Source organism: Opisthocomus hoazin, chromosome 6, assembly GCF_030867145.1.
Source record: "Opisthocomus hoazin isolate bOpiHoa1 chromosome 6, bOpiHoa1.hap1, whole genome shotgun sequence".
Classification (NCBI taxonomy): Eukaryota; Metazoa; Chordata; class Aves; order Opisthocomiformes; family Opisthocomidae; genus Opisthocomus; species Opisthocomus hoazin.
In genome coordinates this window covers 40,350,359-40,363,545 of record NC_134419.1, presented here as the reverse complement: position 1 = coordinate 40,363,545, position 13,187 = coordinate 40,350,359, and the positions used below count along the sequence as shown (strand labels likewise).

The 13,187-nt window shown below is 42.2% G+C and overlaps 1 protein-coding gene across 4 annotated transcripts in view; it reads right to left on the bottom strand.

Annotated features, from left to right (window-relative positions):
* The window catches only part of SEC24C (SEC24 homolog C, COPII component), a 36,531-nt gene that overhangs the window by 19,379 nt on the left and 3,965 nt on the right, over positions 1 to 13,187 (bottom strand). For 3 of the 4 annotated variants that reach the window (XM_075422868.1, XM_075422870.1, XM_075422869.1), the window contains exons 2-6: positions 9,434 to 9,636; positions 6,371 to 6,457; positions 3,694 to 3,835; positions 2,550 to 2,728; positions 895 to 1,344 (exon numbers count right to left, since the gene is read on the bottom strand). In XM_075422868.1, coding sequence (XP_075278983.1) covers positions 895 to 1,344; positions 2,550 to 2,728; positions 3,694 to 3,835; positions 6,371 to 6,457; positions 9,434 to 9,608 — 1,033 coding nt within the window. In that variant the 5' untranslated portion in view covers positions 9,609 to 9,636. The remainder of the gene's footprint in view (positions 1 to 894; positions 1,345 to 2,549; positions 2,729 to 3,693; positions 3,836 to 6,370; positions 6,458 to 9,433; positions 9,637 to 13,187) is intronic. The other variant, XM_075422871.1, reaches the window with a different exon arrangement.

The window sequence follows — 13,187 nt, the reverse complement described above, 5'->3', positions numbered from 1 at the left end:
ATTCTTCAAAATGAAGGTATGCGAGGAGTTCCCTTGGGCAGTTTTGGCTTGTCTGAAATTACAGTAATAGGCTAATGTGTGATTATCTCGTTCTGTAACTACCTAGAGCTACTTCATATTACATTGAACAGTTTCATTCAGTTACAGAATAGCAGCATGATTTACCCCATTACTGTTTTTACAGTTCACAGCAATTTGGACAGAGATTTATAGCTAATTTACCCAGCCAGCTGTGCAAAGCTGCATGGGGGGTGGGATTCTCAGTCCTGACACTTGCACACGATTACTTTACCCTAGCTATCTGTAAATGTTACTGATTAAAAATCAGCCAAAACTGTTTATAATTCAGAAAGCTTAACTGATACTACTTCTAAGCACACACAAAATGTAAAAGGTTCTGCAAGAAGAAAAATACAGAGTTTTGTCAATTAAAGAAGAAAAAGTAGCAACTCCTTTTCAGCGTTTAACAACTCCTCTCATACACATTCTATACGCACACTGGCCACAAATAATAATAATAAAAAAAAAAAGAGATAAGGCTTTGTAGGATTTCAGATCTCTACTTTTGAAGAGATGAGGTTGCAGATATCAAATTAATGTTCATAATAAAATTTTGATCACAAATTCTTGTAGTAATATGGCACTAATTATTAAACAACTTTTTGGCTACGTAAGCTAGGATTCCTTTAGGTACATAAACCTGATTAAAACCTGTACGACAAATATCTTAGAATGACACATCCTATTCTTTATACTGGATTTGTCTTTCAGACATGATCACAGCCTTGAAGTGCAGCCAGGAGCCTGCAGGTTACAAACCTGAAAGTCAGCTCTCAGATTACAGCACACAGAGAACACACGTTCACTTGCAATTCCTGTCATAAGAATACTCACCGTTCTGCTGCATTTGGTACCCTGGCTGCGGAGGATGAGTGGGAGGAGGCGGTCCATGGAGGCCACTCACGGGAGGCGCAGGGTGCGGCCCTGACATGGCTGATGGAGGTGGTGGTGAGGATACGTGATTGGGCTGGGAGGCTGGTGGTCCAGCAACCGTCTGCCCAGGCAGGGGTGGGCCTGGCATCGTAGGTGGCCTTGGGGCACCTGTGGCAGGAGGGTAAGAGGAAGGTCCGATCCCTGTAGAAGAGGGAGGTGGGGCAAAGCCAGGGACTTGAGCAGGTAGGCGCTGCGTTGACACTGGTTGACCAGGAAAGGGAGGCTGTGCCAAAGGAAGACCCTGAGACACACTGGTAGGAGGGGGTCCTTGGCTCGCAGTGTAAGGTGTGTAGAGACCAGATGCTGTTGCACTAAAGCTTCCTGAGACTGGGGGAACCGATGTTGGGGGACCTGATAAGAGGAAAAGAACACATAACATCATTTTCTTCTATCCTCAAAAGAATAAGGATGCAAGCAAAACCCATTTGCCTTAGATCATATAAATAGGTACACAACTTTCTCATCTTCAGATGGACTTGTCAGTACTAACAGAAACGAACACCCTCCTAAACTGGTCAGAGCTGAAACTCCTCCGAGGGATCTGAAACTTGATAGTTCCTTCACTGTCCTCTCTCTCAAAGTCTGAGCTTCTTATTTTACATAATCAGAACACATTTCAGGATTCAGGGCCAGAAAAAAAGAGGCAAAGCCAGAACTATGAAAAATAAGAACCACCACACTACTAACTTCTTGAACTGAAATAAGTTCATATCTTAAACTCCACGCTAAGTAGGGGCCTGTAGTTCAAGAAGGGTTTTGAGCTTCACGGTTTTAACAGCATGGAACCAGCACCTTCTGTGTTTACCACTGTACTATTTCTGAGAATAATTTTTCAGACAAACACATTGCCAAAAGTCTGAAGAAATCTGCATCCCCTACTCCTGATTTTCCTATAAAGTCTGTGTTAGAGTATGAGGTGCTTGTCAAAAAGTACTTTACCGAAATAATTTAAACAAATTAAAAAAAAAAAATCAAAGCATAATCAGACCAGCTTATACATACTAACGACATCTTCAATTAAAAAAAAAAGGTAATCTACAGCAGTGGGACTGTAGATCTAATAGAACAGAACAAAATATCTAAATTCAGTTTATACTGTTTAAGTTAAGTTTCTTCTCAGCTTCCAGCAAAACCCTTCACAGAATAATTCAGAGTAATTCCAGTCCTTTGTGATTTACTGAGCCCTCCTTCTTTCCTTTTATGACTGGGCTGCTGCACAACAGCGGCAAGACACGTAGACTCTCCAACAGCTTAGGGATAGACTGTTTTTGTGTTTCACACCAAGATTCACCTAATTGAGGAGAAATATTGTTACTCTCTTTTGTTCCTCATGTCCTGCAGTACTTCCTGCACTGTCCCCTCCAACAGTCACAGTCCTGTTTGCCCCAGTGATGACCTTAGTAATCAAAGAATCTACTGTTTAATATGGCAGATGTCAACACCCTGAGAATCCTCATCACCACAGGGTAATGAATCATTGATAAGAGCAAACCTTCCATGAAATTACTACCATAAATGAAAAGAAATAGCGTGTTTCTGTAGCCAGGAAACCTCACCATAGCCCAGTCCAGCTGGGGGAGGAGCAGCGGCTGTAGCACTGCCAAGTGTCATCCCTGCCATGTGATTGCTGAGCTGCTGTACACCGGCTGGGGGGGGACCGTATTGCTGGAACGTAGATGTCTGGCTGACAGGCGTGGGTGCTGAGCCTGGCAGAAACGGCTGAGAAGCAGGTGGCCTGAGAAGGAAGACGAGAAACTTCACTGGATTTCCCATCACACAAGCAGTTACAATCCTCTGTGCCTTTTAAAATTTTTCTACCACATAAACACTGACTGGGTCTCATTTATTTACACAAAGCACTGTAGTTCAGTTTTGGAAAAATAATTACATTATCTTGCACGGATCTGAATCCCTTTCATCAAAAAAATTGATTCATTCTTAAAATACCAATTCTACATTTGTAGCATTTTTCTTTTGTTAATTCCATTGTAGTTATTGCAACAAATAGCAACGGCAAGGCCTGCACAGCTATGTAAGAATGCTCTGTTGCTCAAAGGATTTGGACTCTTCAGCTGACAGTGCCGAGCTTAACCAGAAGGAAACAAAAGCCAGCCACCTTCCCTCACAACCACTGATCAGAATGAAGCAGCGAGGACTGTTGCCACTATCACCACAGAGGTAATGGCAACACCTTTCTGGAGAAGATGCCCAAGAGCTTTAGATGAAGGTAACTCAGAGATCCACAACAAACAGAAAAGGACCCAGAACCAGTACTAAGGAATGACTCAATGACAGACAGCAACACGCTCCAGGCAGAGATTGTTCCACTTTGCCAAGGAATCAAATATTACAGCTGTGTAGATGCAAATGTTTTAAAACAAGACAGATCACAGGAATCTGAAAATTCCTTATGGGAAAATGACTACCACAAAGAAAGCGTTCGGAGAAGAAGTGGTTTTGATCAGTCACTGACGTCTCTCATATCCTGCCAGAAGTTTTTAATCTCCACACATTCTTATTGACTAACAAATACCCCTATGGCAAAATGTTGTTTCAAAACAATAAGGAAGCAAAAAAGAATGTCAACATCCACCACAGGAAGAGCAAAGTGTTTAGTTTGTTTTAGAACGTAAAAGCTCTAGACCTAACATAGGTCTACCAAGGCAGGCCTTTGTTATCATTTCCTCTTCTCCTATGTACCTCTGCATCGGGGCTGCTGAGGCTGGAATCCCATTCTGTACATCTCCGTGTCCAAACTGACTGTACGCCAGGTGCCCAGAAGGAAGAGATGCTCCAGAAGCTGGAGGGGGAGCTCCAGATGTTGGAGGGGCTCTTAACGAACCTACAGACATAAGGGAGTAAAAAAAATAAAATTAAAAAAAAAAATCACAAGTTACTCACAGAAACAATGGCTTGAACCAACTATCACGAAACACCCAGGAAAGAAAAAAAAGGGCAGAAACGGTTTAGTGATGGCCCAATTGATGTATCAATACTCCACAAGCAACAAATAATTTATACACCTACATTAGAAGTAGCAAAACTGAAAGCATAAATATTTTTAGCCAGTGTCACTAGCACCATCTCCACACAGACCAAGTAGAAAATATATACTGTGGAGGGTCTTCAAAAGACAACTTAGTCTTCTCATGAAGGAAAAAAAACATTCTCTTGTCAGTAAGGTATTAAATTCTTCCCCCTCCAAGTCCAATTATCTTTATGCAGACCAAGGAGAGTATTCACATGGCACCTAATGTTCATTACAGATCAGTTTTCCCTACCTGAAAGGTAAGAAGGTTATGTGAGTAGATTCAGTTCTCAAAAATCACATCCGACTAACTGCTTGGATATGCAACCTAATGGGGGCCACCACAGACTGTTCTTCCCAATCTCTAGAGGCTGGAGGCTAACACAGGTACTTTCTCCTCTTTCAGACTGAGCTGGTTCAGTCACAGCCTCAGACACAAGCCTTCACACCGTCCACGGACTGCACAATGCTGGCTACAAGACCAGGAGACCAACTGCGGTGTTTACTTCCAAAAGAAGAGAATACAAACTTCTATTTTAATACTATTATGTTAAAAATGCTGGTAATTAGAACAACCATATGACCGTGCCTGCTAACCACAAGGGAACTTATTTCATGTCTGGGGTATTGTTAAACACAGATGACTAGATAGAGCAGACTGCCACACGAGACCAAGCGCAGCACATACACACTGTTCCGCTTCTCTGACAGTGATCGGCGTGACAAGTTTGGAAGGGACTCTGAAACTTTCTTGTGAGGAACCGTTATAAAATAGGAAATAAGAGAAGCCATTTCTCAATTCTACAGTATAATTTATACACCAAAGCATGAGGTTTCAACTCATATATATTTTTCTTATCTGCTACATGTAAGCTTGTGGGTGTAAATTAAAGGAAGGAATTAACTAGATCTTGTATGAATAACCTGTAATTTCTTTGGGCTTTTTTCTTTGTTACTAAAACTCCTCCTGTTCTTCACTTTGAGAATTAGCACTTCATTATTTCCAGAGACACTTACTATTTTTTATACCTTCACCTCACCAAATCTGGTCTTTTCCAAACTACTCTTACAGGACCTTGATCTTACTGTTCCTCTGGCTATGCACTTCCCAATCTCTAACTTGCTGTGTGGTATTTCTATTTCTGCTGTGATACCTTTTCAGTTAATTTGATACACTTTTACCTACTCTGGAATTTCTTTCCTTTGACAGTATATGTAAACTGCTTGGCACTGCTATCTTCTTGTCTTTGAAAGCGTATTTAATTCAATTCCTGAAGGGACCCTACACTTTTTTTTTTTCCCCACATAAAGTTGAGGGGGAGGAAGCTAACTTAAACAGGCATACAATTCGACAAATATATGCCTACTTCCGAAAAAGCTTCTTCTAGTTCTTGTCACAAATACACTTCTGTGACCATTACCACAGACTGCTCAAATAGCCACTGCAGAAAGTACACTTGAACAGGTATGAATATCTAGTGGTTTATTTTCTTTAGATTCATTACTCCTGAGGAATCCCAAAGCTCCCCTTCAACAACTTTGAGAGGTCTTCATCATCACAGACCTCAAAATGGAGGCAGATTGCAGCAAAATGGGAAACGCCTGGGATTTTACTCAAAGCCCCAAGACTATATGGTCTTGGCCCAGTTCTGACTCCCTACTCTTCTAAACAAATTGACGCCGCTGGAAATGGCTCTTCCAAAATACCATTAGTTGGAAAGAAGGAAAAATACAGTATTATTTCTTGCAGTGTTTCCAATTCTTACATCTTCATTGCTAGCTTTGCAGAGGTATCTCCTCCTTCAGGCCACAGTTTTTGGAATCATAATTTTTCCTAACACATATCTGGTTTCGATGCTATAACCAAGGAAGCTAAAAACTTTTTTCCCTTAAATGAAAGCACGCGTCACAAAAATCTCATGACTTCCAATAATAATGTCCTGTCGCCTGGGGAGATTTTCATTTCTTCACTGCAGCGCTATCATTTCAAACCTCACGTTCTAGTTCTCTCTGAAGTGGGAGACTGCATTCTTTTAAACTAAGGCTTCTCCCTGACAGAACCTGAACGAGCCAATCCAGGTTTTGAAATCAATCTTCGGAAAACATTAGTCACAAGTCAGGTTTTATCTGTCAATACGAAGGCATCAGGGATTTCTAGTAGGATTATTTCTTCATATCCTATTTATGTTTCTGGCGTGCTGCCTACAAATAGACTGGGACGTGTCCCACCCACCTTTGCCTGAATAATCAAGTACCCACACCTTTGAGATAAAGATCCATATTAAATGGGAACCTGGCACAGAGGAAGCAACACAGCACAAACATTCCCACAGAAAGGACACCATTTACCTATGAAATTAGGTGCAAGAGAAGAAGTGTCAGAGTTGAGAGATACAGGAGAGCCCTTCGAAGGGAACCCCAGGGAAGGAAAGTAACCTGGAAAGACAGAATACACCAGTAAATCACGCCTGAGAGAAAGCACCAGGAGACAGCGATTCCAATGCTGAGAGCAGTCTGCAGTGCAGAAAACATCATATACGTAAAATCCACATCACATTTACCACATTATTCCTTAAGCTATACTCCCTCTCACTGTTCTACCACACATATTACCAACATAGTTCATATATTAATGTTAACACAAGTGTTAATAGTATCGCAAATGGAGTCCACGTAAAACAATCCAGCAGCAGCCTAACGTTACTGCTATTCAGATAACTGTGTTTGCAGCTGCGACTCCATGCTCTCATCAGAAGGAAACTGATAGACTGACTGTAAGACTTGTGAAAAACTGTCCCGGTTCTTCCGACATTCTCATAGGAAGCAGCAGCTATTTTCAGCTGGCAGCACAGCACTCTGCTTTCGGTCCTGAGCAAGACCAGCATCACTGGCACAGCATTGCCATGTTTCCACCAGCTGGAGCCAGGGTTTGTCACACAAATCAGATGCGAAAAACTCCCTGACTGAGGATGGCACCTGCTCCCAATACTTCTCCACTCAGTCCTCCAAGCAATTTTATTGTTATTTTTAAAATAAATCCCTAAGACAACTACTTTGAGATCACAGAAAAACACTGGCAGTTTTCCTGTTACCCTCCAGTGTTCACTAAATTCCTCTCACTCTACTGCCTCTGAAATTACTTCTCTATGTTATGCAGCTACAACAAGTCTTGCTACAAAGACCTGGCATAAACAGAATGTGTTGGAGATGGGGGTAGAAAGGATAACCATCACTATCTTCACTTTCACCTGCCTGCTCTCTTTGATAATGCAGTGTTTGTTTGCCACTCTTTTCCACCTGGATGTCATATTCAGCAGCTACAAACAGGTCAATTTACGGCTGTTGTGCTAGTGCTGAATTCTACATTCCTTCCTTCTAAAGACAGGAATCCTGAATTTACAGTAGCAGGTCCAAAACACACAACTTGAAAACTGAGATTTCCTCAATACAGTCTGCTAAGTCTAGGAAGGATGGTCTCAGAAGGAAAGATGAAAGAGAAATCTCCACAAAGCACAGGCAGCCATTGCCTGATATATCAATGAAGTACACGAGATATTACTTAAGAGTAGCACAATACACTTTCCTTGTCCAAGTGAGACCACCTTGTTGCCCTCAGTGTCACACTGCCTTTCAATCATTACCGGCACAAACAAAATCTGCATTTTAATCCTCACCAGTTTATATGCATGTTATCAAGCTCTGTAGGTATGTCCTTACTGAGCTGTCATGAATCACATTTCTGTTGTTCTGAAATTAAAAATGCCAAACCAGAAATAATTCAGAAGGGAAAAAAAACCAACTTAATTCCCTGAACTGCTTTTCAGACATGTAAATAATTCTTGAAGTATCTGATGGAAGATGCTCATGAGCTTCTTTTCACAAACTTTCTAAACATTCTTCACACTGCTAACAGCCAAAACCTGTTTTCTACAAATAGCTGCGCTGATGAAACTTTTCCAACAAATCTGTACTAATCTTTGTCCTTCTTGAATCTCCTTCTCTCCCTCACTGCAGCAAGTTCAGTTTCCCCTCAGTCCTTCTATGGGACAGGAAACACTGGTTGGTAAACGGCTACGCCGAGCAGCTGCACAGAGCGCTCCGCGGCTGAGCTCTGCCCTCCAGGAAGCAGGGTGTCTTTCCTCTGCCCAGTGCTTTTACAGCAATTTAAACCCTCTGTGAAATTAGTTCAAAACTCGTAGATTACAAGTGCTGCTGGAAGAGATTTATTGAGAGGAGGGAAGGAAGAGGATTAAGGAAAGAAAAGGAAGATGGAGCAACTGAGTAACTCATTCTTTAGCACACCACACTAACTTTTCTTCTACTCCACTGCCCTGCTAAATCCAGATTAAAAACCCAACAGGATAATTATTCAGCTCCCAAATTTCAGTTGCCCACTTCTGTTAGTTTCAAGGCAACTACAGGCACTTTGACTGTTCTATCTTTCTCACTGAGTTTGGTTTAAAACTCAAGAAGTTGCAAAAAATTCAAGATGCCCTTGGAGGGGAGAATAATACAGACCCCATTAGTGTGATTGGTATTCTGAGGAAATGAGGAATGCTAATCAAAAATCTAAACAAACATTTCAGAGTGGAAGGTCGTGTTGTGCTACTCTCAGCAGAACTGAATTCATCCACGTGATTTTGAACAGCAGAAATACTTCTACTCCAAGGAATAGTATTCTCTCCTCTACATTTCAGGTGTTACAGTCACTATTAATCTCCCAAAACAGTTCAGGTACTCAGAATCAACAGCTCAGTTTTTGAAGTTCTTGAATAATTTTAAATTAGCCTTTCTTCTGAAAACAGGAAAAAAAAAGTCGAACTACTTTGTTTTGGTTTTTAAACATACAAAACCAACAAGTGATCTGGTCCTGCAGAACCAGGGGAATTCCAGAACACATTAGCCTGCCACACGTCCACGAACTTTCTATTACTCCAAAGCCATTAGAGAAAATAGCTCCAAATACACTTTCTGCCTAGAGCTGTATGTCTTTATCTTTCAGGGGGGAGTGCAGATCTTTTTACACCATAACGAAAGGCAGTCTGAATAACTCTCTTACAGCCCCTAGCTGCTGCCCCTCAGCGTAACCTCATGCGACAGATTGTCCTGTTCAGGTGCTTCAGTACCAGGAGGGCAGGGACATAGAGGGAAAAAAAGCAGGCTGTGCTTCTCAACATGTTAATTTTGTGAGCTGTTTAAAGCCGAGTAAACCCTACTAAAACAGACAATGGCAGAACAGTAAGTTCAGAATGCGCAGGAAGAACATGATTTTTAGCATCATGTAAGCTACATACAGAAGAAAAGATAACTGCTACCACAAAATAAAGACTGACAATAGGAAGCATACAGAAAAAATTCTATGCACGCAACAATTGACAGGTTATCAATCATGAAGTTTTGACTGAGAAGTACCTTGCGGAGGGACTGGCTGTTGATATCCTGGCATCGGACCATTATAAGCTCCATATTGCGACTGAGGAACCCCTGGCAATGGCTGTCCTCCGTAGGCAGGCTGCTGGTATCCCTGATATCCAGGCTGAGGTTGCCCGTAAGGAGGCCCTGCGTGAGCTTGCTGGTTTACACTCATTGTATTCACATCCCCAAACTAATCTCACCTGCAAAAAGGGGGGGAAAAATAGCTTTTAGCAGACATCAAACCAAACTGGCCAACTTCTCTACTGTTTTCACAGAAACGAGAGCTCCTGAGATACTAGGGAAAGCAAAAAATACCATAGTTAGCCCTTCCATGGCAGATGATTACCGAGCTTCCTGAGACACCTCTACTACACTGCTTCCACCTCGCAGAACATCAGACCAGCAGAAAACAGAATTCATGACATAGATGAGAGATTCCTTAATGCAACACTTTAATAACACTTAACAAGTTCAGTTTTCATCTCTATGGTAGTCTACTTGATCACGCTTCCTCGCTACAAGCAACACACCCTTCACCATCCACAAAGGCCGCTGCTTGAAGTGTTTGACAGAATTCAGAACGGGACAAATATAGGCTTTTTTTTATTTCTTAACAATAGATGATTTGAAGTCCTTGTTATGTACACAAATCTTGGACAACTAAGATATTCCAAAACCAGCATGTTCATCTAACAAAAGTGTTCAAAATGGAAAAGCATCACAGGCAAAGATGTCACTAAAGGAGTTATACAAAAGTTTAAGACCTGAAACCGAGCGTCAGAGCCAGGAGAGATGTTTCTTAAGCAAGATTTCTTCTATAACTTTGCTAACAGACAGATTCCCAATTTCTCCAACTAACTGTATAAAGAGATTGACTAACTTTATCAAGAGAAAACCAGAAACGGCACTGGGAGGCCCCAAGCCCAGCAGGCAATTCTTACAATGCCATGGTACCAAGCAGGCAGAGAAGCCACAGCACCCTTGAGCGGTGGAGAGCCAAGGAGATGACTTCTCAGGCTAGAGCTTCCCTCACGGTCTATTTCTCCAGGATATTTTGCATCTCCTGTACTCCCTCGGACACTCCACATGTCACTGTTACCCTCTTCAGCTAAGGCTATGTACACTAACACTGTAAAGAAACACGTGTTTAGAGCAATTTAATTTCTTATTAATAGACTGCAGTTTATATACAATGCAAAGTTAAGGCAAAGCAAATAACTAATTTTGCCCTCATATTTCGCTCCAAGCCCTATGACAAACTTCTGCATGAAAGATACATAGCAAATCTTCACACAGGAGAAATACACCCGCAGCAGCCACCAGCCAGCTGAAGCAAATCCCAGCGAGGAATCTACAGCTTAACTCAAGGGGGTAACACACGCCCAAGCTGGTTTGCCCATACATTGATTAGAGCACGCCAACGAATGCTGAGGTCGGTTCTCCACACTACCGAAAATACGGCGTCAAAGAATTATTGCAACTGCCACAACAGTTGTACAGCAAGAGTACTAAAATAACTACAGCTCTGTAAGAACCGTCCACACAGAAACTGTCAGATCCATATAGATAAAATGAAGGGAAAATACATGTATCACAACAGAGCGATCTAATTATTTACAGAAGAAAGCTAGCATAATACATACCTACTACATTTAACTTCCTATAGCTAGTAAACATGACAAATGTCAACACTAAGAATGCTAATGCTTACTCTGAAATTAGATATTAAACTTTATAAGAAAGGAAATAAATGAAGTTTTACATTCTTATTCTTCAAGCAGTATAAAGATAGTGATAGGGCTTTTGTTTAGAAAAAGAACTTAGCTTAAATAATTAAAGGTAACTTGCTGTTCAAAGTAACACATAACATGATTTGCAACAGCTTACAACAGCATGACAGAACTTTTGGTCAGTCTCCACTGTTTTTAAGCATGATTACCCATGATGAACACAACAGCACGAGAGCCATCACTAATGATTCTGGTTTCCCATCGTGCCTTTGACGCAGTGCTGCAGAACAGTCCAACCTGAGCAGCCATGGGGCCAGGAAATCTGGACTTTGGCACCTGCTCCCTTCCCAAGATCCCCTGAAGGTTAACCTTTTCCTCCCCAGGTAGGCAACCAGTGCCATCATGCCGCAATCGCAGCCCCAGCCGCCTCCTGCTCAGCACACCCAGCAAAGCCAGGGAGATCCTCCAGCAAAGGTGGGCAGAACGGGAAGGGAGAGCGCGGCGGGAAGACTGCTCTACCCACACTTCTTGGAACACCCAGGCAGGGCTTCGGCCAAGGCAGGAGGGCTGCGCTCCCTTCTTCCTGCCCCTGACTACCGCTCATTGGACCGTGCACAGGGAACTTGGCTCCTATAAACTGTTCCTTCCTCCAGGAAGAGCTGCAGGCACAGGAGCAGCATCCTGCAGGACACCTCCTGCGCCATATCACAAGTTACGCCTACAGAAAGCCCTCAACAGATCTAATGCTTAAAACAAGGAATTACTACAGGGTAGGAGAAAAATCAATCTTTCATGCCCGTTTTATCTTTTTTTTCTCTTTTTTTTTTAAAGCATGATTGGGCAAGAACTGAAGCACATCCCTTGAAAACCACTTCAGATTCACTATCGTGAGTGTACTCAGTCCATCTTACCTGATGATCTTTCACTACTCTTTTCAGCCTTCCCTCCCCTCCTTCACGTGAATATCAGTATTTCCTGCTTGAGCAGGTGATACCTGTTGGCTTGCAGCTCTCCACAACAATACCGACCAACACCCACAAAGAGGTAAGCTCGTTTAGTGCAAGTCTTGCAGAGGAAAAGAGTTTTGAGATCATTTCCTACAACCTCTATGGAAAAAGCAGCTACACAAAGGAGATGGTTCCAACTGAGTGTGCCAGCTGAGAGAAAGGTAGATACACCTCAGACCTTCAGCTAGCCCACGTGGCAGCCAGCAGAGGCCAATCTCCACCGTAGCACAAGCTGACGTTTGCTCCACACTGGCAGAGGGTCAAGGCAAGAGCTGGAAAGGAGGAGGAAGGCTCAAGAACAAGCTCAGTGTTGAAGCTGGGGACAAGGCTGCTTCATTATTTCGGTTGCTCGACTTGCTCCCAGCGTAAGGCCAGTGGCATGCTTGCTCATCACTGATGCGGAATACCATAAAGGGCAGGGCCAGGAGTATCTACCTCTGAGCAGGCGGAAGACAGTCGTCACTGAACGAGTCCATTTGCCTTCTCCCGCAATACAAGTCATTTGGATCAAACAGCGTTCATTTTGTCTCCACTCAGAAAATATGTATATAAATTTGGACCTGGTCACTTGAAGAGACTTAGAGAAAGGGAGAAATCTATCCTCTATGTCTTATGACATGAAGAGAAAAAAAAAGGTCACAGAAAGAACGAAATACATACACCAGATAGGGAGAAATTGATAAAACAGGCTGTTTCACTTGGTAAAAACACTGAGGATGTTCCTTTGCATGCAGTAACATATTACCAAAACTAAATGAAACATAGTATTAAAACACACTGTTGAACATCCTATTACTACTCAGCAGTTACAAAACACAAAGCTCAAATAAGCAGGACTCATGCTATTGAGAAAATACTATGACAACAAGCAGTAAATACTACAAATAACAAACCATTTTCTTGCAAAGCACAAGGCAGTCACTCTACACCGTTTTCTATGCCTCTGTATAAAGGCAGTTGACCACAGAAGTTTTGGTCAAAACAGTTACACACTAAAACTCACACTGGGACACT